A 22,626-nucleotide genomic window follows, 5' to 3' on the forward strand; every position below is an offset into this window, starting at 1 on the left:
ATTTCCCAGAAAGTCCGAAAGCCTTGTAGATAAATTATCATATCATATCATTATAAATTGCCGACTTCAAACAACCGTCAACTACGACGTCATAAAAACCCTCAAATAACAAAAGCGCACACTTAGTGTAAACGCAGACTAAAAATTTCTACAAATGCATGTTTATATTTAACTCTAACATTATCTCTCAGTCTTGTAACCTTTTAACCTTCATTCTATTACCAGAAGTGTAGACAAGAGGGGCGAAAAAATTGTGTAGGAGAGCAGATTTTTATGACACAGTAATTATCTTTTTATAATATGAATAGATAATTACAGTGCCATAAAGATCAGTGCTCTCCTACACAAATTTTGCGCCCCTCCTGTCTACACTACTGAAACCACGTGTAATATTTCACTCATGCTCTTCAGTTTCCATGCAATCAAATTTCTTGGTAGCATTGAATTAATTGGTGAGCGGAAATTACTCAATTTCCATTGGTTTGTATACGAGCTATCTCCTTGTCATTAGAACTGGTGACCATGATGGTTTTCAATCAAGAATTATACACATAGAACCCAACCAAAAATGTCAATAATAATTTCGAATCTCCTCCTCTCCTCCAAGCATTGGAATAAGTACACGAACACTCTGCCGAAACGTCTCCATTCGATTTCTGGTTTTTCTCTCGTTCACATGGCAACCAACAAAACTCAGCACCACAGGGGTACGAATTACCTGTGATACGTCTGATATATTTTTTATCCCAACAAGTCATTTTAGTGAACCCGAAATAACCTTCGACGGAGCGACATGTTTGTTGCCCGCGCGTTCTCTCGTTACAAGGCGGTGGGTGGCCCATTAAGGCACATTTACAGTCTTTGCTCACAGATCCGTAAAATTGCTCATGGCGTTCCATTTGGCAAGGGTAATAACAAAACTGTCTGCTATCATCAAAGCAACCGTTTGTATGGTTCTTGCCAAATGTTTTGATTTCAGAGTTTTTATAACACCTGGCCCATTGGTACGAGTTATAACTCGGTAATTTTCTGCATGTGTATTTATACTCAGTACCATGGTTACATAGAGCCCAGACCTCCGTTGAAAATGTGAAAATGACAAGTATTAACTTGAACATACAACTCGTCAAAAAATTACCAACCAAATATCTCATCTCGATTTTTCAATATTTTCAATTTTTATATAATTTAGAAAAAAACTTTCCTTGGAAAATGAAATTATCAAAAAAATTTTAATTAAAAGAACAGAACTGGACTATGTGATATATCATTGTATTCACTTTAACAAACGCAATCAAATAACTTAAAGTAATATCATAAAAAGAGCAAGCTAAGCAAAGTAACCTAAAGAAATTTGAAACTCTGAGCTTCTCAGAGACTTAGCAGACGAAAAATTGAAACTCACAAAAAATCAAAAGGGATATTCTAAGGCTAATCTTAGATAAGATGTTGAAAATCTTTAAATATAAAACGTCATAATTTCATTAATTCTCTCGAATGTACAATTTCAGATTTTTTGGGTAAATTTTTTGAAAAAATTCGTGTCTCAAAATAAAAGGAAATTTTGCTTTTGTTTTCTTCAAACTTCCTTTTGTTTTAGAAAGATATGGTTTTCAAATCTTGTTTGCTCGCAAAAGTTTCTTAGGATAGGAGTCTGAAAAGTCTCTCTCCCTCCTTTGACATATGTTTTCTCGAGAAATTTGAGCCTTGCTGAATCTTTAGAAGAGGCTGTTAGATAAGAGATCAACGAGAAATTGTATCATCTTTTCATATACTCTTTTCAGAACAAATAAGACAAATAATAAGAGTCAGAAATAATGCTGAATTTGTGTGAAGTACACACCCCTACCAGCGAGCATAAGTATTTATAACAAACTTACAACGAAGGGCGGGATCACTGCCGCCTTCATAGCGCTACGATAAAGCTGATGTTTCTACACAGGGTATATCTGGCTTGCTTACGAGTTTGCCTGTCTAAAAATGTCGTAGCTGCAAAAAGCTCGTTCGTTGTCGCGTATTATCTGTCGATGCCGATACCTATTCTCACTACTACTCAATATTCAAATCCCTTCAAAGCACAGAATTCGGTCCTGTGAACCTGTCGCCTTGTTTTCATGACAATTTATATCGAAACTCTTCTTCGAAAGAAGGAGACAAATAGAAAAAAAATCACACCCAAACCACTTGTCCTATCTTTCTCGCTTCCCTTTAGTCTATCAAGAGTTATTAGAGATTATTATCGGAGATATTCTACGGCTACGTTGCGGGCTGCCTGTACGGTCGTCAACAAAGGCGACATGTCGTTGTCTACTTTGCTCTTACGGGAAAAACACCAAACCCGTATAAGACATGTTTTTTTTGACTGTACAAAGTCAAGGTTTCGAAAAGCGGGAAAATCACTATATTTTATTAGTCGTCATTCGCATGATGATTTTACAAAATTTGATATGTATTGAAATTGGGAAGGGCTTTAAATGAGCTTGAAATTTCAAAATTCGGAGTATTTCAGATAATTATCATGGAGTGTTTTTGTATCATATCTCACTCCATGACTCATTATTCGGTCCTGAGGAGGTTTCTATGCATGCCTGAGGTAGCCTAAAATCATAAAATAGCCTGAGGAGTAATTTTTTTTAAAGATCGGAGTTAGTTATGATCAAGACTTTTTTAATCATTTTTCACTCATTTTAACAATTCCCATTTTCTTTAGTTCGTTCCTTTCTTATCAACTAAACAAAAATCTCAAATCACTTCCCCGATAGATAGACTCGTCAGGAAAATATATACGATTAGAATTAGCACCTAGATTTCAAAAATGATCAATTTGATCCCATTCTCCTCCGTTTTTTTCCAAAAAAAAGAGGTCGATGTGAAAATTCAATCCTTTAGCTACACCCTCATATAAGTTTCGTATATAAATTGGACACAACAAAGGCCAAATATAGAGCCGACTTTATAAATCCGAAATAGACTATGATTTTTTTCATCCCTGAAATACTCCGGATTCAACAAGCGATATCATAAGTTCCATTAAAGCTATTAAGATCGGACAAAAAGTATCGGACAGAGCTACTAATCTATTTTCTTATTTTTATAATGCCGTACGTCAAATATCGAACTTGCTTTCACCCGCCATTACTTTCCTTACTCGCCATTTCCCTCGCCGCTTTAACCGTAGCCGTAGAGAATTCCAGATACATAATCTCTTTATTGATTTGATGCTTATAAAGTAATTGCTTATAAGAAAAATAAATCATAAAGTATATGCTTATAAGAAAAATAAATGAGCTCATATTGTGCGCCGTTCCTTGTTTACTTTGGAACAACTAATTGCCAAAAGGTATATTACTGTCTAAAAAGAGTTATTGATTTGATTCTTATAAAGTAAATGCTTATAAGAAAAATAAATGAGCTCATATTGTGCGCCGTTCCTTGTTTACTTTGGAACAACTAATTACCGAAAGCTATATCACCGTCTATCAAGAGTTATTGATTTGATTCTTATAAAGTAAATGCTTATAAGAAAAATAAATATGCTCATATTGTGCGCCATCCCTTGTTTACTTTGTAAGAACTAATTACCGAAAGGTATATCACCGTCTATCAAGAGTTATTGATTTGATTCTTATAAAGTATATGCTTATAAGAAAAATAAATAAGCTCATATTGTGCGCCATCCCTTGTTTACTTTGTAAGAACTAATTACCGAAAGGTATATCACCGTCTATCAAGAGTTATTGATTTGATTCTTATAAAGTATATGCTTATAAGAAAAATAAAAATGCTCATATTGTGCGCCATCCCTTGTTTACTTTGTAAGAACTAATTACCGAAAGGTATATTACCGTCTATCAAGAGTTATTGATTTGATTCTTATAAAGTAAATGCTTATAAGAAAAATAAATGAGCTCATATTGTGCGCCGTTCCTTGTTTACTTTGGAACAACTAATTACCGAAAGGTATATCACCGTCTATCAAGAGTTATTGATTTGATTCTTATAAAGTATATGCTTATAAGAAAAATAAATATGCTCATATTGTGCGCCATCCCTTGTTTACTTTGTAAGAACTAATTACCGAAAGGTATATCACCGTCTATCAAGAGTTATTGATTTGATTCTTATAAAGTATATGCTTATAAGAAAAATAAATAAGCTCATGATGTGTGCCATCCCTTGTTTACTTTGTAAGAACTAATTACCGAAAGGTATATCACCGTCTATCAAGAGTTATTGATTTGATTCTTATAAAGTAAATGCTTATAAGAAAAATAAATATGCTCATATTGTGCGCCATCCTTGTTTACTTTGTAAGAACTAATTACCGAAAGGTATATCACCGTCTATCAAGAGTTATTGATTTGATTCTTATAAAGTAGATGCTTATAAGAAAATAAATATGCTCTCATATTGTGCGCCATCCCTTGTTTACTTTGTAAGAACTAATTACCGAAAGGTATATCACCGTCTATCAAGAGTTATTGATTTGATTCTTATAAAGTATATGCTTATAAGAAAAATAAATATGCTCATATTGTGTGCCATCCCTTGTTTACTTTGTAAGAACTAATTACCGAAAGGTATATTACCGTCTATCAAGAGTTATTGATTTGATTCTTATAAAGTAAATCAAAACTGTGGAAAGACCGTAACCAAAGAAAACGCGCGAAAATCGTCCGTGGTTATACGAGCGTGTAATTTGTAAATTGAATTTAGTGAGTTCGTCCACCGTATCAAGCACTTTCGTTTTCTAATTTTTTTTCCGAGGACACCGCAGAAAGGCTATCGTAATACTTTCGCTAAGCGAAATTAAAAATGTTTGAATACCACTCAATAATTGACATATTATATACCAATTATTGCACGTTATTAATGACGTTATTCTGAAAGAAAGGTTAAATATTTATCTATGGTCCTTATATTCCTATTTTCATGCCTAAACGTTTAAACTTTCTAGTCTCTCACATTAGAGTAACAACCTGCACAGCACATGTAAAATATTTTATCTTACCTATTTTACATGATTGCCACTGCGAGTCTAATCAAAGAAATGATCCGTTTCTTCAAAAATTCCACCATCCGACAACCCAGTCCGGACCCTCGACCTGCTGCTCATCTTGTGAATTTTGTCGTGTGGGTGATGGCTTGAGATTTCAATTTCTTGAATTTATCTACGTTCTGTGGAGATGCATTGAATTTCGTCGAACGTACATAATTTTATAATTTTTTTACGTAGGATTATCTGCCAACATAAAAACTAACCAGCAGGCGATCGTTAACATAAATTTTAAAGGTTTCGCTTAAGCTAATCAAAGGACTCTAAAATAGAAAAACCTGTCAGAATACAAAGTCGAAAGAATGAAGACATTTTTTTGCTCCTTTAAATTTGTTACAATTCGAAGCTAGAAAGCTCCATTAAAATAGGTAGCTAAGAAATTGTATTTTTATTACTATAACTTTTTCATGAAAAATGAAATAAATTTTGTATATGTATGTGATAATTTTCTTAAATTCATGTAAATCGATCTCTTTTGAAATGTCAAAAATATATTTAAAACTTTACTTGAATATTTCAAATTGCTTCAAAAAGTAAGAAATTTAGAATAGGCATGAAATATTCTGCGGTTCTTTTTTAAATCTTTACAAGGTCAATGTAAAAAATCCCAGCTTTTTTAAAGCCAATAGAGGACAATTTCAAACTTCAAATTAATTTTTTTGCAATTCTCATTGGGCTGTCGGAGGGTTCTAGTTAAAAATATATTACTAATTCACCTTTTTTGAGGTGCGTAAAGTCGTTCATATCCGAGGTTGATTTAAAACAATAGTCATTACATCATTATTCCACGGTGGAGAGCGAAGTATTGTCTTCCTATTGTTTCAGAAAACAATCGATGTACAGGCTTTGTCCGCGGCCCGAAGGCCTCTGATTTTTAAAAATGTTTAATACACTGATTTCTAAAAAGTTCTCTATCTTTTTCTATTTGTACTTTTGCTGGCCAAAAGAAAAGTTTGAATACCTAGAATACCTAGCTACATTTATGAAATCTGGTGTGAGAAAAAAATCATCAGACAAGTAAAATCAAACAAAATACTTATAGCGACACGACATTTACAGTTGAGGATATCTTTCCAAAGTTTCTCCGAGAAGAGCTGAGATTGACATATATTAGACGTGAGTCTCGTAGCTCCACTGTGGTATGAAAATCTTTTGGTGGCACGATTGATTTTTTGAGTTTGAAGTTTGAAAATGTTCAATTTCTGATACATACAGTAGAATGGTTTGCATCTTTCTCACAACTTAAAACGTCATAAAACATCATAGCAATTAAATAGATGAGTTTGACCCTCGGAGGAATACTAATACCCAAAGTCTCATTTGGGAATTAGATAAGTGCGTTTTGATGAGAAATGCAATTGAAACGCTTCGAAAAATTTTAATGGTTGAAGGAAAGTGAACAATAATATCATTACTGCGGACAAAGCTTGTATTTGAAAAATTGGCAAAAATCAGTCAGTTGTTATTCCAGTGTCTATGATAATTCCATGGTATCACGAGGATACTTTAGGCGTTCAAACTTTCGAGGATAACGTAAACATAAGGTTTAATCACTGACCTTTATATATCCCTGGACAAAGCAATACCTTTTGATTGAATGAATATTTTTGAAATTTTTTTTCACAGTGATAATGCTCTAAGATTGAAGAATCCCTCCTGTGAAAATGGTAATTATACCACATTTCTACAAGAAGTTGATCTTTTTGGACCTACCTCCGGGTACCCCGGTGGAGGTTCTATAAATTAACCCATGTCCGTTCGTTCGTCCGTCTGTTACCAGCTTTTCTCAGGATAAGTTTTTTCCGATTTTTTGCACAATGATGCAAAATGGCAATGCCCAGAACGTGACGGAGCACGATTTTTGAGAAAAAATTTATTTGGGCAAATTTGGGGCCAAAAACTACCTAAAAATAGGGTTTTTTGGACTTTGTGTAAAATCCTGTCATTACTTTTTTCTGATTTTTTGTACAAAGATGGAGGGCAAGATTCTCTAAAGAATTGCTGAAGTGGTTTTTCCTGGAAAATTCTTATTCGCCTTAAAAGACGGATTTTCGTGTTTTGGGGAAATTCCCTTTAACCAAATAAGAAAATATAGCTTTTCTCAATATTGACTCATAATTTTTTTCTGATTTTTTGCACAATGATGCAAAATGGCAATGCCCAAAATGTGACGGAGCCAAAAAAAAAAAGGAAAAAGTTTTTGGCAAATTTGGGCCAAAAACAGCTTAAAAGGTTTTTTGGACCTGAATGGTTTAACAATTATTGTCACTTTTTTCTTATTTTCACCTGATGTTAATCATTAGGTAGGTCCATTCAGCATGTTGCTTGTTTCTTCTTCATTTTTCATCTTCATTTTCTTTTTTTTTCTTTTCTTTTTTTGTTTGATAATATTCCACTCACAAATATCTTTTCAACGAGCACAAAATCGCAACTTGATTCATATTCTATCAAAAGTTACAGCCATTTTTGTCTCAGCTGCAAATTAATTTGAGACAGACTTTAGACAAAAGTTGTATAAAATTTGCCACTACTGGCAAAAACCGGGGTCTTTAAGGCCTATTTGAAAAATGATGATAGTCCTATACAAGAGAGTGACTGGACTAAACTTTTTTCTGTTAATCCTTTCCAGGTTGATCACCTACTGCGAGAGCAACCAACGTAATGATCCATTGATCGTCAAAATACCGGCATCCGAAAACCCCTTCCGTGAACGAAAAGGTGGATGTAACGTTCTGTAAAGTCGTCGTTCTGTAAATTATTCAACACTCCCATTATCTTGCAATAACTCTGGTTTATCTTCAAAAATGAATTTGATGGATGATGATATTTTCATATGTAATATTTTAAGGGTCCGTTCTAGCATATTATTTTAATTATTTGTATTTTTATTGATTGATAGACCTTTTGTCATTTATATATCTTGTACCTCAGTCGGAGTAAGAGCTTTAACTTTTGTAGTGCCAATAATATTTTCAGTCTTTTTTTTGGAGGAAAGAATAACTTATCTTTTGTAAGTTTTTTTGTTTAAGTATTGATTATATAGTATATTATGATATTTGAAAATAAACATATCTATCACTAGAATCTTTTTAACCCCTTGAGTACAGCAGTCAGAGAAAGGTTCCATTCTGAAGAGTTAAAAAATCAGACTTCTGCATTAACACGCATGCGCAATTTGTCGTTCTTTTAGACCACATGTAGTTAATTCCCGTGATAAACAATTGGAAATGAATCGGTAGAGGTGGTATTTCGGTCGGGGTTGTGGATGGCCAAAAGTGACTTTTTCGATTTTTCCTTTTGACCTTTTCGATATTTTCTTTTTTTGATTATTTCGATCTTATCAGTTAGGGTCAGGGTTGGAGCTCGAAACATTACGTCATTATTTAGATGATCTGTAAAGTGTAGAAGAGGCTTTCTGGGGGAAATTGTATACTCTTCGGAATAGGACCTTTCTCCCTCTCACAGTGTCCGAGAAGAATGGAATAGAATAAAGTTTTTCCAAATGTCATTTGGGTGATAACGAATTTTTTCCAGCAAATAGATTTTTAATGAATGCTAAAAGATCTTGTATTAATTACGCATAGTTTGGATTAATATAGACTAGAGTCTACTTTTGGCTGAACTTTACTTTTTGATAATTTGAAAGTCCAGTAATCGCGGGATGCGGCCTGCCTGATGATGAAGGCCTAATCATCTTCGATAAAAGTAGAACTTGATGTTCCTCTATAAGGTCATGCTTTGAGGTGACTTCTCTTTTTTCCGCCATTTTACTCGCCTTTTAACAGTAGCTTGCCTCAAAATAAGGAGTTCTACTTAAAAACCGGCATTATTGACCGTTTCGGGAAGTAAGAACTGACAAAATTACGCTAAATCGCTGTAACTATGTAGCCATAACTTCAGTTAATAGCTTCGTAATGTTACGTAGCTGTCTTTAAAAGGACTGAGAAATGATTGACTATGGTAATTTACAGTTTGTTAGAGCTGGTTTCCATGCTAAAAATTAAGGTTTTTGAAGCAACTTATCTAAATAAATACATCCAAACACAGGCAACTGCGAACTAGAAATGGCATACCCCCTGATTTGTCACCTGTATCCCTGATGACAGACAATGAAAACCACAAATTGCTTCCCTCTATTGTCTATCAGCAAGTATCAATGTTTCAAGTAGTTAAAAATCAAATTTCGTACACCTTAATACTGTTTTATGGGCCCAAAAGTATCAATAAAGATCGATGGACAATTCTACCCCCTCGTTAGTCCAGTTGCACTCTGAACGTGATAGTTTCAATTCAGTATTGTAATTTTCCAGAGTATATTACACAAAAATTTAATTGAAATTATTCTTGAAAACATTTTAGGCGAGATAAGCAGTGAAAATTGCTCAAATTAGGCAAAATTCAATAAAAATGGGCATTTTTACCCCCCTGAAGCGCCGAAAATGATTCCAAATACCGTTGACGGGAAATTTTTCTGCTGTATCACATCAAATTTTATCAAAACGTAAAGTTTGTGCCTCGTTGAAAGTTGCTTTGGTAGGTGCCAGTCTTAAAAAGTGTCAAAATTCAGTGGAAATACCCAAATTTCTCCTATTTTTTCCCAGGTAAACCCCCAGAAATATTTTTTGGCAAATTTATTTTTTTGCTAGTGATAATCACCAATCTATCATGAAACTTTTAAAGCAATTGATCAATTTATTCATGAGATATAACAAATTATATCCTATATGGAAAGATATTTTCCTAATAATTCCTTACAATGGGTAAAAAGTACCCCCTAAACTCGGGCCCAGTATGAAAAATTGATCAGGACTTAGCGTACCGGCTATTTCTCAAACTAGGATAGTTGAGGATTTCAAAAATGTATAGTTTATCCTGTAGTTCCTGTAGAATCTTTGGTTAAGCAAAAGGGCTTACAGTATCGTGGCCCCCAAAACGTCGATCAAATTTAAAACTTCTCTCAAATCTAGAGGAAAAGAGGTTTTACAAAAATTTTTGCTGCATGAAAAACTTCTAACCTCTACTTTATTCCCGGAAGTTCTTTTTCAAAATTTTCAATTTCAACAGTATTTTTCAATCGCTGAAAGATAGGTAGCTTTTTTCTAAGGCCCCCCAAAACGGAGGTTTGCAATTTTAGCTATTTCTCGAGATATCTTTAAGATCTGAATACAAAATTTTGACCATAGTTTGGAAATGTGATTTAGAGGGTTTTGGGCATAAATTTGTTTGATAAAATTTTTACAACCCCTGGTTGTCAAAATGCAGGTTTGGGGCCCCCAAAACGGAGGTGTAGTTAAAATCAAATTATTAAGCCCAGTGGTAAAAGGGGGAGAAACTATGAACATATTTGTGTTTTCCATTAAATTTACGACCCGATGCATGTAAAATTTATGATTTTTATAAAATATTTCAAGATTTTCGATGATCCAAACTGAAAATTTAGAAATTTTCAAAATGACAATTTTGATTTGACAACGTCTTAATCAAGTTTCCGAAAACCAATTTCTTTTGAATATAGTTCCATTCATGTATGGAATGTGCTGTGAAAATTTTAGAAAAACAGCTTAACTGAAACTGAAAATATTAAGCTTTAAAAGTATTTTTCTCCTATATTTTGCAAAAAAATGACAGAATTTGCCGTTTTTGCTGATTCAGTGAAAATTTTTATATGTAATATAAATTTTTTGTTATAAACTGTTATTTCAAGCTGATAGGAATGGAATTCCAAGATTTTTTGCTGTTTCTCATTTAGAATTTTCGGTTTTATCAATGCTGATTCTAGGGCCCCAAAATACTGGTTTACCTTTAAGATGCTCTCATCGTCTAAAGTCACAGATGTATCTGCATTTTCTAAACGGCATTAGGTGTAGAAAGTTTCCTATACCCCATTTTCATAACTTATTTTCAATATCCAAGTAGCTAGAGTGAGTTATATGCAATCTTTATCTAATTTTGGTGTTAAAATATTTCCTTCAGACGCAAATATGTTATTTTGAATCTGTCTCAAACCATCAAAAACATGTTCATTTTTAAGTATAACCATCATTCTTTCAAAATAAATAAAAATCGTTTAATTCTGATAAATTTACAAGTGAGAATCCTCATTTTAATGATGACCTCCGTTTTGGGGGCCGTCTCCGTTTTGGGAGCCATATACTGTAGTAGTTGATAGTTGATTAGTATTCAGGGCTCACTTCGTACTGTTTTTGTACATAAAAATCATCTTTAATAAAGTTATTTCAATTATCTTTAGTTATCAAAAATAGCAAAACAAAAAAAAATTTTCCGGCCGGCCGCATGAGAGCTTTTTTCCTTCCCTCGCATTCCGGAAACACTACATTTTTTTATTTTCGCTTAAAACGTAAATTAATTTTAGCTCTTTTGGGGGAAAGATATTCCCAATTGAAAATTTCGTGTCTCTATAAGCATTTTGTTTGATTTTTCGTGCCTAATGAACTAACACGGGTTAATTTGTAGGTCCAAACTGTTCTATGATTACGATTTTCACAATTTTCCTAAAATATTCGTCACTCGTCATTCTAGTCAAAAAAAGATATAGCTCATAAATTCTTGGTAATTTGTTGTCTACCTTATCAGCCATTTTTTACGCGGCGGCCCCTCTTTGGCCTTAAAAAATTAAGTATAAGATTTGAAATAGAGAAAGGAAAAGTGTATTTAATCCCACATAAAATAAATATTTTCTGTACATACCCCCAATTTAAAAAAAGTATCAATTACTATCAATATTATTTACAATGCATTTCAGTAATTTTACAAACATACTCTATATTTTTCATTTTACAATAATTCATAAATAAGCAGCCTAACAAAGCGAAGAGTGACCACCGAGATGCCTTAAAATGTGAGTGAAATGTTTGCTACTAAGTCAATACGACGTAGTTGGTATATTTCCATTGAGGCATAACTTTATCTTTATGGGCAATGTGTCGCGATGCACTAACTGCTAAAGTTAACATATATTAATGGCTGTACACAAAGAACATTTCTACATTCACCACTGATGGAAAATGATGCAAGAAATCCCCGCTTGAATCTTCACACACTAAGGGTCGTGTCATCTACAACTGCGGTGTGTGGAAGGCTTATTCCCACCACAAAGACAAACGTTACGATATTAAAATTCTCCTAGTTTCTGTTTCAGCTCTGCTTTTTTTCGTTTTAGTTCAGTCTTTGTGATTATCGCTAACGTCGATGAAACTCCATACAGAAACAAGAACGAATAACAAGTGAGATACAAATATCGCGAGTTAATCATTTCACCGAACGCCAGAACAAAAATGAAGGTGTATAAATTACTGACCATCAGAATAAACACGCTGGATGTTGATTCAGGGATTGGATATGTAACTTCGACAGCATGCTCAAGACCAAGATAACTATACGGTAAGCCAACAAAACCCAGTATGGTGAACAGGAAAAATAGGATGGTGAAATCGTTGGTTTCCAGGAAGAAGACGGTAAATAAAAGCCAGACCCAGAACGAACAAATATTGAGTAGGATTGAAATAGTACGATACGATGAGAATTTGTCGATCCAGATGGCAAAGATCGAGGATGAGGCGTATGAAATCATCAAGAAGGTGAATCCGAGCCATCCAATCATTTTGACGTGACCGACAGGAAATTTGGCTGTTATCAAAGGATTGATTAAAACAGCTAATGTGTATAAGATGCCTGTACAAACACCAAACGTCTGACTGAGCATGACAAAATTATAATCTTTCATTAATATTTTGATGGATTCGAAGAAGTTGGGATCAAATGTTGTTTTGTTAATGGTTGAAGGTGGATTATCAGGTTTCTCTATGAAGAAAGCGATTGTGATGATCGCTACCAGTACTGCAATGACCATTTGAAACAAGAACAATGATTTCACATCATCTTCTATATTAACTTCAGTGATTTGCTCTGTGACGATATTTGTCGATTGCAGATACGCCAACGCAACGCCAAACGTATTCATAAACGCCCCAATAGCGGTGGATGAAGCACGCTCATTGACCGGAAACCAGCACGCGGAAATTTGCGACGGCATTTGTAAGACGAAACTGTATGAAATGGCAGCTGGGATTTGACCAACAAAATAATAGAAAAATCGATTAGAATGGTAGCCAGGCATGTGGAAGACAGTACTGAGAACATTCAAACAACAAGTCAGGATCAGTGTTTTACGAATACCGAATTTATTAGTGAGGTAGGAGGCTGGGATAGCAAACCATATGTAAAGGAACAGGAAGATATTGGTGGACCATTCGATTAAAGTTGGACTCTGATTGTAATGTTTGGACACGAGGTTTGTGACAGGAGACAGACCAACCATGAGGACTCCATTCATGAGAGTGTTGAGTGAGAAAATAAACAACATCAACCATCGTTTCTTGGATATCTTTATCTCTTCATCGTGTAGCAGAGCAGACATTTTCGTTGTAGCTATCTTCTTTTTCTCTTTTGGTGAGCTATTCTTTTTGGATGTGCTTCCAAGCAATGGCTTTTCGTCATTGGCCTCGTCTTCATCTTCATCATCCTCACTTTCATGATTGAAAATTTTATTTTGGTTGACCAGAATCTCATTTTCATCCACAGCCTCGCTTTCAATCAATTCAGGATCCTCATTTTCGGCATTGTATATCACAGAATGTTCCCCATCACCTTCCATATTTTCTGATCTATAAACTCTGTTGATGTTGTTCTAAGAGCTAAATAAAAACGAGAAAGAAATGATTTAGTTCAGCAAATCGAAAAATAGCTTCCTTTTTGAACTCATAAATATTGTAGGTTGAAATGAGGTCAAAAAAGGATTACTTAAATAAAAATTTCGGTTAATCAGAAATTAATAAATTGTCCTAGTTATAATCATAAGCTTCGAAAAAAAAGATAGCAAGTTTCATGAAACACCAACTTCATGTATTTCGAAAAAAGTTATTTTCCTTTATCTCAAAAAGATCTTACAAGCTGTGACCTCTTTGCTTGTAAAACAGTTTTCATGTGGTTTCAAAACTATACAAAAACATAAAGAACCATACGTCTGTATGCAGATGTTGAAACAAAAAGCAAAAGACATGTCGATAATCTTAGATGCTAAATGACTTGTCAAGGAGATTCTAGGTTGTATTAAAAGCTAAAGGTCCTTCATTATATTATTTTATCATACGAGGAGAAAAGATTGCCTGATATAGTTAGGTTAAATAAAAGATCTATTGAAAATCAATTATAGTAGGGCATCATAAATAAGTTGACTCTCTCTACAAAGAAACTATAATTCGAATCTTTCTATAATTCGAACTAAAACATTGATCCCTTCAGAATGGAAAGCAGTTTAAAATGCTCTCGTGGAATATTTCTCTAATTCGAAGAAAAATCTCAATCCCTTGAAGATCGAATTAGAGAGAGGAAACTCAACACATTTGATCAAATCTCTTTTGACGATGTAAATGAAACTTCCAATTGAGATACAACTGTCACATTAAATGTGGGACCCTTCTACAAAGTAACTAGTTCATAAAATTTCGCATGTATCATGGACAATTCTGATCTGTTATTCTATCCTCATTGAGTCAGAGATAATTTTGGCCATCCTTTGAAGAAAGATAATTTCAAGTGCACTGCATTTTTTGGAAGATAAAATCTTCAAAAATTTTACGAAAGTTCTGAAACGAATTTTTTCAAAAAGCACTTTTTTCCATCAAATCTAACTTTAAAATGTGTTCTTTCCTCGCAAATGAGAAATTCTGTTTTAAAGTTTTGAGAGAACAGAAAAATGAGTTGCCTGAAAGACCTAAAAAACTGTACCATTTGAAACATAGATGTTGAAAAAAAGGGCGAAGATTTTTGTAACCCTTTTTGAACCAATTATTGAGCTGTTCTTGCCTATTCTAAATTTTCATCAATTTATCTATTCATAAATTAAAAAGCCTGTTATAAAATATTTTTCCTCTTTTTTTTCATCTATTCTTCGCTGTTCCTTCTTATCATCCTTTTTAGTAAAGATCTTTCACTCATTTTATTATCGAATGCTTTTGTGTGGCCTTATACTGAATTTTTGATTAAAAGAATAGAGAGAAAATTAATGAAAAATTCTGATTATTCCTCTTCATATTTTCTCTTTCTCCGATGGACGGAGTACCATCAAAACCCTATATCTACCCTTCTTAATCTATCCATTTTTCTGCAGCTGAAAAATCAACTAAAAACTGGATTAAAAAAATATCGTAAAAATTTTAAAATAGGTCTCAGATCTTTGATTGCATTAATTAAACATCTTTTTGACGAGGAAAATTTTTACGAAAAGTTCATGTTTGATTTTTGAAAGTCCAAGAACTATTTTATTTGCTACGGCTTTCTAACTTAAAATACAGTGTGACTGAAAAAAAATATCTGAAACATATTTCTCATAATTTCTTTAGTTTTTATTGTTTAGATTATCGATTTTTTTTGAGACATAATACTTTTTGAGTATTTCATTTTAAAGAAAGTCTTTTCCGTATTTTTTTCGGACACACTGTAAATAGAATTTCAATTTTGTGAGAAGAATGTAGAATTGACTTTACATATATTGTGTATAAAATTTCAGTTAAAAATACTATCAATTTGAAATACTATAGAAATGATAACCTAGAAACCGAATATCGCAATCTGGGAATAAACGCTGAAACAACAAAAAAGCAAACCAAACTCTCGAACAGAACATATCCACGTTTTCAGTATACTTGACTTTGACTGTCATTGTTTTTTTGTACTTTCTTTGGTAAAAGACTTGATTGGATATTTGGTAAAACTCCTCCTTCAGCGATAGTTACTCCTTTTAACAGTTCATTTAATTCTTCATCGTTTCGGATGGCCAAAGATAAATGTCGAGGGATTATACGTTTTCGTTTGTTGTCGCGGGCCGCGTTACCTGCCAGCTCGAGGATTTCTGCAGTCAGGTATTCGAGAACGGCTGCCAAATATACGGGTGCTCCACTTCCGATACGGTTAGCATAATGCCCTGAAAAAAAAAGTTTAGGAAAATTTAGGGATGGAAAATTATCTTTATTGTTAGATTTAGATAAACTCTATTTTTTTTTGGGAACCTAGGAAATAAGTTACTACAAAAAGTTTAACATTTTATTTTAGAAACTCCAGCAATATCACGCAGATTCTCAGTTAAAAGTCAGAGCTAGAAAAATCAAAGGTTAAATCCCAGATAAGGAATCAGTCACCTTTTTTCAGACATCTGTGAATCCTTCCAACAGGGAATTGTACTCCTGCTTTCTGTGATCTCGTACGTTTTCCCATGCTCTTGGCATGATGTAACAAAGCTCCTTTTCCTAAAGGGTTAAGAATAAACTCAAAGGGACAAAAAGGGCTAAGTTTATTAATTTACAAAATTATGGTAGATCATCGTAAGGAAAACAAATACGAATCCAAATAAAAAACCAAAAAGCCCATCCACTCTGTCCACTGAGACAAGTGTCACAAGCCTTTGAGTGTGTAGATCATGGATAGAATTTAGTGTTCACAAAAGATATGTATTTAGAATGTAAGATATGAAACATTATAATCACCTTTACCAGGCATTTTGTACGAGAGCAAGATGTTTCACTTCTCGTGTTCAACAAACTACAACGTGTCAACACCCCAACACTTCTCTTCTCTTTAACTCAATACGATTTTACGAGATGAATTTTCGTTATAAAAGTTTCGAAAACACACCCCCAGTTAATTCCCAAATGATTTGAAGAGGAACTATGAGAACAATAGAAAATAAAAAGATTGTCATACAAGCCGTATATGTATAAAAGTTGCGAAGCGTTTCAGAGCCTCCTCGATTCGCAAGTTGCAAGCAAAACATTTAATGACATACAAACACTGTATATTCAACGGCGCGGCATTTGTGCAGTTTTCCTTTACATTTGCTGCAGTCTTTCCGAATATCTTATCATTTGCAAATTTTTTATAGTCCCTCTCTGTAAAAATGACATCTGTAGATTATCTCTCATTGAGAAAAATGAAGCTTCAACCGTTCTATTTTTCATTTTCTAGAATAAATAGCAAAAAAGTTTAAAGAAACAACAATATAAGAAGATGAAAACACTAAACACACTCGGGGCATTTTGAACTTAAAAAATAAAAACAAACTGTACCCTTATAATCATAAAGGTTGGTGAGTCCAGTCAAAACACAGATTTGATCTGTAGCATCACGCTTCACCTTCACTGATGCAAGTTACCCAATCTCACGGTACATGTGGTTTAAAAGAACGCAAAACTATGTATGCGTATAAGTCTCTATTAGGGTGAGCTGGAAAGATTAAATGAATTAACTCATAAGCAACAAAAGTTTTTCACATTTTAAACAGATAAATGTTGAATGTGGAGGAAAATTTTTATAGTTGACAACAAAAAATTTTCCATGTTTTAAAGGCTTGTCAAAAGTGTGTTGACAACAAAGGTTTTCCACATTCAAAATGCACAAAGAAATTTTCAAAGTACTGTAAGTTGTGCAGAATCTGGGTTCTGGGTTCACCTTGATTCAGCCGGTTTACCGTGAATGGTCCTAAATAGACCTTTTCGCCTTTCCATCCGCCATATTGAATTGTATGCAAAAATTATGGTGGCTGAATTGCCGTGGTGAAATTCCCTTAGAAAGTATGCAAAACATATGCACAAAGAAAGTATTAATATAAAACTTAATGCATAATTGGCATTATATTAAAATGTAATCTTGTAGAAGAAAGATTAAATTTGCTTCTCTTGAAAACTAAAAACAATTATATTCACTCATCTCTTAGAACAAGCACTTCAAAAGACCATAACATTAGACATAAACTCAAACTGAAAAATCACCCGCGAAGGTAAAAAAATAATCCTTATTCGGCTGACGGTAAATTATTCTCATGGGAATAGAGCCGTCAGACGATCAAATCAAAACATTGATCTGAACCCGCTCAATGCGTGACGTCATAATTACTGCTTTCAGTTTGCGTGTTTTGAAAGTTTGATGTGTGTACTTCCTCTTCAAGGAATTTCTTAATGGCATGAAAACAGAATATGCTATGTCTTTAAGAACAAATTTCTAAAAGGCTTTTGTTGTTCTGTAAATATTTCTTTTTGGATTAAGAAATTCCATCTTTTATTGTTCTAATGATTATAATATTTATTTATGAGATGCTTTGTAGTCTTTTTAATCTTTGAGTAAACTTGCATATGCTTTGCATACTTTCCAACTAAATCCAACCGCGGCTTTTTTGTTCCTGTATTTTTGCATACAATTCAAGATGGCGGATGGAAAGGCGAAAAGGTCTATCCGACAGCCCTGCCTAAATCCGACCCTCCAAATAACTACTATGAAAAAAAAATTCTATGTTTACAAACATTCCATTCCCTAGCTCCAAGTTGAACAATAAACTATTGCAAGGACTCTCGAAACAAAACATCTTATCTAACAAGATGACTATAATGTCAAGATGTCAATTAATGTGATCAAAAAAGTGTGAGTTGTAAAAATAATTACCTCTATTATTCTGAATCTGTTGCTCGTGTTTAAGACGTTAACAGTTTATGTAATAAAAATTATGTTTTGTATCAGAAGCAACTATTGTAATTTGTTCAATTGGTTCAGTGTATCAAATCTGCCATTTTAGTTGACACTTTGGTATCTTCATTGCGTCACAGCAAAAGGTTTGTTTTTATTTTAGTTTGTATCTTTGAAAGACCCCATCGGATTTAGTTAGGCAGGGCTGTCGGATTTAGGACCACTCACGGTACCAGATGAGTTCACCTTTGTTCTCCTTGGTTCCCCTGGTTCACCTTTTTCTAATTCAGTTAAGTCAATATTGCAGAAGAAGAAGATTTTGATCTAAGGTTGAGTGAAAACTAACCTAAGTCAGTGAAAATTACAAAATTGTCCTTTTTTTGCAAGAAATTGGCATCTCTCATTCCAACCATCAAAATGGAATTAAAACATTCGATTCAGGAAAGGATGATAAGTACACTACAACATAAGCCATTTCTTGCGACAATCACACAAAAATCTTGATCCAATTCAACTCATTAATAGCATGAACACCAAAGACAACAAAGTAAAAGAGAATAGCAACAACCTATTTTTGCCGCCATGTTTGTTTTGATTTTTGAAAAAGCATAATGGCATCACTTTCGCTTTGCAATAAATTCAAATAATATCAATTTACTATAACGGAGGTAATTTATTTAATAATTTCCCGGGATGTTCTTCACGTTTGTTATCTCCTAAATATTGACGTCACGGGTTACGGAGGGATCACTCGTTCTTCGTATCATTCTGACGTATACGTCTAATTTGATATGACGGAGGTAATTTGAGTTACCATTTCGGTGAATATCCTTTGTATTTTATCTCCTCTATATTTTGGTATCGCGCAACTCGGAGATTCGAAACGTTTTTCCCATCTCCTGCTTTATAGATGGTTGAAAGAATGGAAAGTTAAAGGTACGCACACACGATAGCAAAACTGCTTCGCTCATGTACATTCGCTTCGCAAAAAGTAATTGGGAATGTGTTAATTACTTACTTCAATTTGATTGGTTTAGAGCGCCTCTCCTCCCTTGAGGTTGGCTTTGTTTTTATTCTAAAAAAAAAACAAGAGAGAAACACATCAAGGGATCAGAACATCTGCAATAAAAAAGCCTATAAAGGCCTACAGGAGAATTTCTTTTTTTAGAAACTAGAAAATTCTATATCTGGCAACTTTCCCCTCTTGTCCCATTTGTCAAAGTCAATAAAACAAAAACAGAAAATGTAGGTATTATTTTATTACATACATGTTTTCTCAAATATTCTAAATTTGATCATATCAAAATACCCTATTTTCAAACATTACGTAATAATTTTCCTAAAAGGTATAATTGTCCACCCCATTATAATAAATTTTTAAAGAAAGTAATTAATTAATTATACGATGCTTCATTTAAAAATAATAATTATCATACCAAGTTCAAAATTTTGACAATAACAAAACAAAAACAATGAAAATTGACAACAAAATAAATTTATACACAAAAAATAAATTATCCCACAAAGCATTTAGAATAGAATTATGAATAATCGGCTCAGTTAAGTGTTTCATACCGTCGAAATGAAAATTGTCTTATTCCAAAATAACCTTTCCAAGGACATTTTCACCGCTTCATCTCAGGCTGTAAATAGTAGGAAACGAACCCATAGCTTCCTGTACCATTTTGAATTTTCTGATGGATACAATCGCAAATAAGCAAACTAAGTTCTGACTGGGTTCGAGTTTGGTTGCGAGAGCTCGCTGGCGTCTAATGACCGAAAAAATCTCAGTCTTTACCGTTGGAGAATGGCGGATGAAAAGATTCGTGGAAGAAGAAAGTTTTGCATTACGTGCCGGTTTTAGTTATACGAATTCACAAAGGATACTCATTAAAAGATTGAATGAGTTACAGAGATTTTGAAATTGAGGTTCATCCAGCATTTTTGAATATTTTGGATCGACAATTTCTTCAGAATAGCTTACGTCTCGGTCTTATTCATCTTTATCAAGAGGCTTTATACAAAAAATTTCAGAGAGATTAAATTAAAAACTGAAAAAAGTACTATTTGGGTCAAAAAATTGGTTTAAAGTTACTAAATGTTCTTAAATAAATCTAAATTTTTTATTTTTGTTAAATGTAAAATATATAAAGAATAATGGATCTGGTTTTCTTTTGTAATTGTTTTCCTCAGAATATTCGATTTGATAATACTCCGAAATCGAGTTTAACTGACCGATGATTTTTTTTAGTAAAAAATGTCAAGTATTCAAAACAAAATTTCTTTCACAATTGTCATCATACCATATTATGAATAAATGAATGACTCGTCAGACACACCCAGATGAAGTCACCAGCCTCCAGCCTTCAATATTCGCACCATACACATATTAAATTTTCAGTTTGACCCAAAAAATATTAGTTAAGTAGAATGCAAAATGCTGTAACTTATCAGTCCTGCTATATGTCGCACATTCGCGTAGAACGCAAAAGTTCGATATGGACTTTTTTTGTTGCTGAAGACCTACTTTTCGAAATGAACCATCGATATGCATCGGTTCACAGCATTCAAGTATCTAAGGTAAATAAATGAATGTTGATTTTCAGAGCTATTGAGTTCTTAATCAGTGATTATGATTTTCAAAACTTTCAAACTCAGGCAACATTGGAATCATTAGGTCGCTGTTGGCGTGCCGTCTCCAACAACGTCTTTGGGATTTCGTCATCGTTTTCCGTCGTCACGTCGCCGTCGTTCGTCGGAACCGGATGAACTAGACTAGAAACTTGTTTCTTCTCATTTTTCTCTTCCTCTTCCTCTTCGTCAGGAACAGCACCGACTATTGCAGTGTTCTCTTTTTCACTCTCATCTCCCGATTTGACGTCTTCTTTATCGTCAGGTACGCCGGCAACGAGATCCGTGGTCGGCGACGAGGTCCTCTGAGGCGGCGTGTTTGTATCAGGGGATTCAGCATCTATCTTTTTTGATACCTTTATCTTAGAAGTTATCGGCGATACGTTTTCTTCGTCTTTATGACCATTTTGCTGATTTGCTTTCTCAGTAGAAGCGTCCTCTTGTTGAGAGCTGATTGGTTCATTTTGTTGTCAGAAGCCGAGGAGGCTGCAGATTCTTGTGGTTGTGTCTCTTGAGGAGGTTTTTGTGGTGAATAAACTCGTGGCCAGATTGAAAAATCCATGGCCATTGCAATGATTGAACCGGTGCTTAAACCAGCAACCATGCATCTGCAAAAAAATTCAAAAGTATTTTCAACGAATATTGTATGCTATCACATGATTGATATAATTAGTTTCAAACCGTCTAGAGGCTTACAAATTTGGAAAGGTAATTCAGAGGGTTAACATTTAAGGGCGAGTTTCAAGCTTTTGTAAAACTCTTATTGTTACATCAAATCAACATATTGAAATATTTAGTAGCAAATTTGGTTGCTGTTAGCGTCAGTTTAATCAAAAACTAGTTCGGCTTAGTCAAGACGTTGTATATACGACTCTGATTTCCTAACAGTTCCAAAAATTAATGCACTTTCTATTTATGGATTCTGCATCCAGAATTCACGATATTCATGACGGGATGTTTTTTACAGAAACACCCGGTTTTTGCCAGTAGCTAGAGAAAAATTGTTTAAATTTGCCATTACTGTCAAAAACCAGGGTGTTTCCATAGAAATTATTACGTAATGAATCTCATGAAATAAGAAAAACCGCCACTTACTTTTGATCAGGAGTTAATGCTAGTGACCTGATACTGCCATCACAAGGTGGGAAAACGCTCAACAGAGTCAAATCGAAACTTCGCCATACTTGGAAACAACGGTTGAATCCACCAGTCACAAAGAAACAACCGTCAGATGTGAAAACCACGCTCTGTAAGGAAGACAAACATCAAATAGTTAAATTCACACGTACACTGGTAGATTTTGGTACATACGTTCTTTACGCCGCACGTTATCACAAAGAAAACGAGCTGAAAATTGGATACTCGATGAATAATATGCCCTTCATTCATGAAAAGAAAAGTGACATCTT

General features: G+C 33.9%; 3 protein-coding genes across 3 annotated transcripts in view; all 3 read right to left on the reverse strand.

Moving 5' to 3' along the window:
• Nucleotides 1-11,727: 11,727 nt before the first annotated feature.
• On the reverse strand, nucleotides 11,728-13,779 carry LOC136807549 (uncharacterized MFS-type transporter C09D4.1-like). The gene has a single exon (XM_067064134.1). The coding sequence runs from the start codon at nucleotides 13,728-13,730 to the stop codon at nucleotides 12,189-12,191; it is 1,542 nt and encodes a 513-aa protein (XP_066920235.1). The 5' UTR covers nucleotides 13,731-13,779; the 3' UTR covers nucleotides 11,728-12,188.
• Nucleotides 13,780-15,606: 1,827 nt separating this feature from the next.
• On the reverse strand, nucleotides 15,607-16,727 carry LOC136807558 (late histone H2A.2.2-like). Its single transcript, XM_067064143.1, has 3 exons — nucleotides 16,618-16,727; nucleotides 16,273-16,380; nucleotides 15,607-16,058 (listed from the first exon to the last, which is right to left on the reverse strand). The coding sequence occupies exons 1-3, from the start codon at nucleotides 16,628-16,630 to the stop codon at nucleotides 15,772-15,774; spliced, it is 408 nt and encodes a 135-aa protein (XP_066920244.1). The 5' UTR covers nucleotides 16,631-16,727; the 3' UTR covers nucleotides 15,607-15,771.
• Nucleotides 16,728-20,630: 3,903 nt separating this feature from the next.
• Nucleotides 20,631-22,626, reverse strand: part of LOC136807550 (lipopolysaccharide-responsive and beige-like anchor protein) — a 50,342-nt gene continuing 48,346 nt past the window's right edge. Inside the window, exons 52-53 of the mRNA XM_067064135.1 lie at nucleotides 22,313-22,464; nucleotides 20,631-21,825 (exon numbers count right to left, since the gene is read on the reverse strand). Coding sequence (XP_066920236.1) covers nucleotides 21,588-21,825; nucleotides 22,313-22,464 — 390 coding nt within the window. The 3' untranslated portion in view covers nucleotides 20,631-21,587. The remainder of the gene's footprint in view (nucleotides 21,826-22,312; nucleotides 22,465-22,626) is intronic.

Source organism: Clytia hemisphaerica, unplaced genomic scaffold (genome assembly GCF_902728285.1).
Source record: "Clytia hemisphaerica strain Z4C2 unplaced genomic scaffold, Clytia hemisphaerica genome assembly, whole genome shotgun sequence".
NCBI lineage: Eukaryota > Metazoa > Cnidaria > Hydrozoa > Leptothecata > Clytiidae > Clytia > Clytia hemisphaerica.

Excerpts from the sequence above, each read along its gene's own strand:
- LOC136807549 (XM_067064134.1), bottom strand. The coding sequence starts at position 13,730 with ATGGAAGGTGATGGGGAACATTCTGTGATATACAATGCCGAAAATGAG.
- LOC136807558 (XM_067064143.1), bottom strand. Across the intron at positions 16,059-16,272 it reads TCACAGATGTCTGAAAAAAG|GGCATTATGCTAACCGTATC; the intron begins GTGACTGATTCC and ends TTTTTTTTTCAG.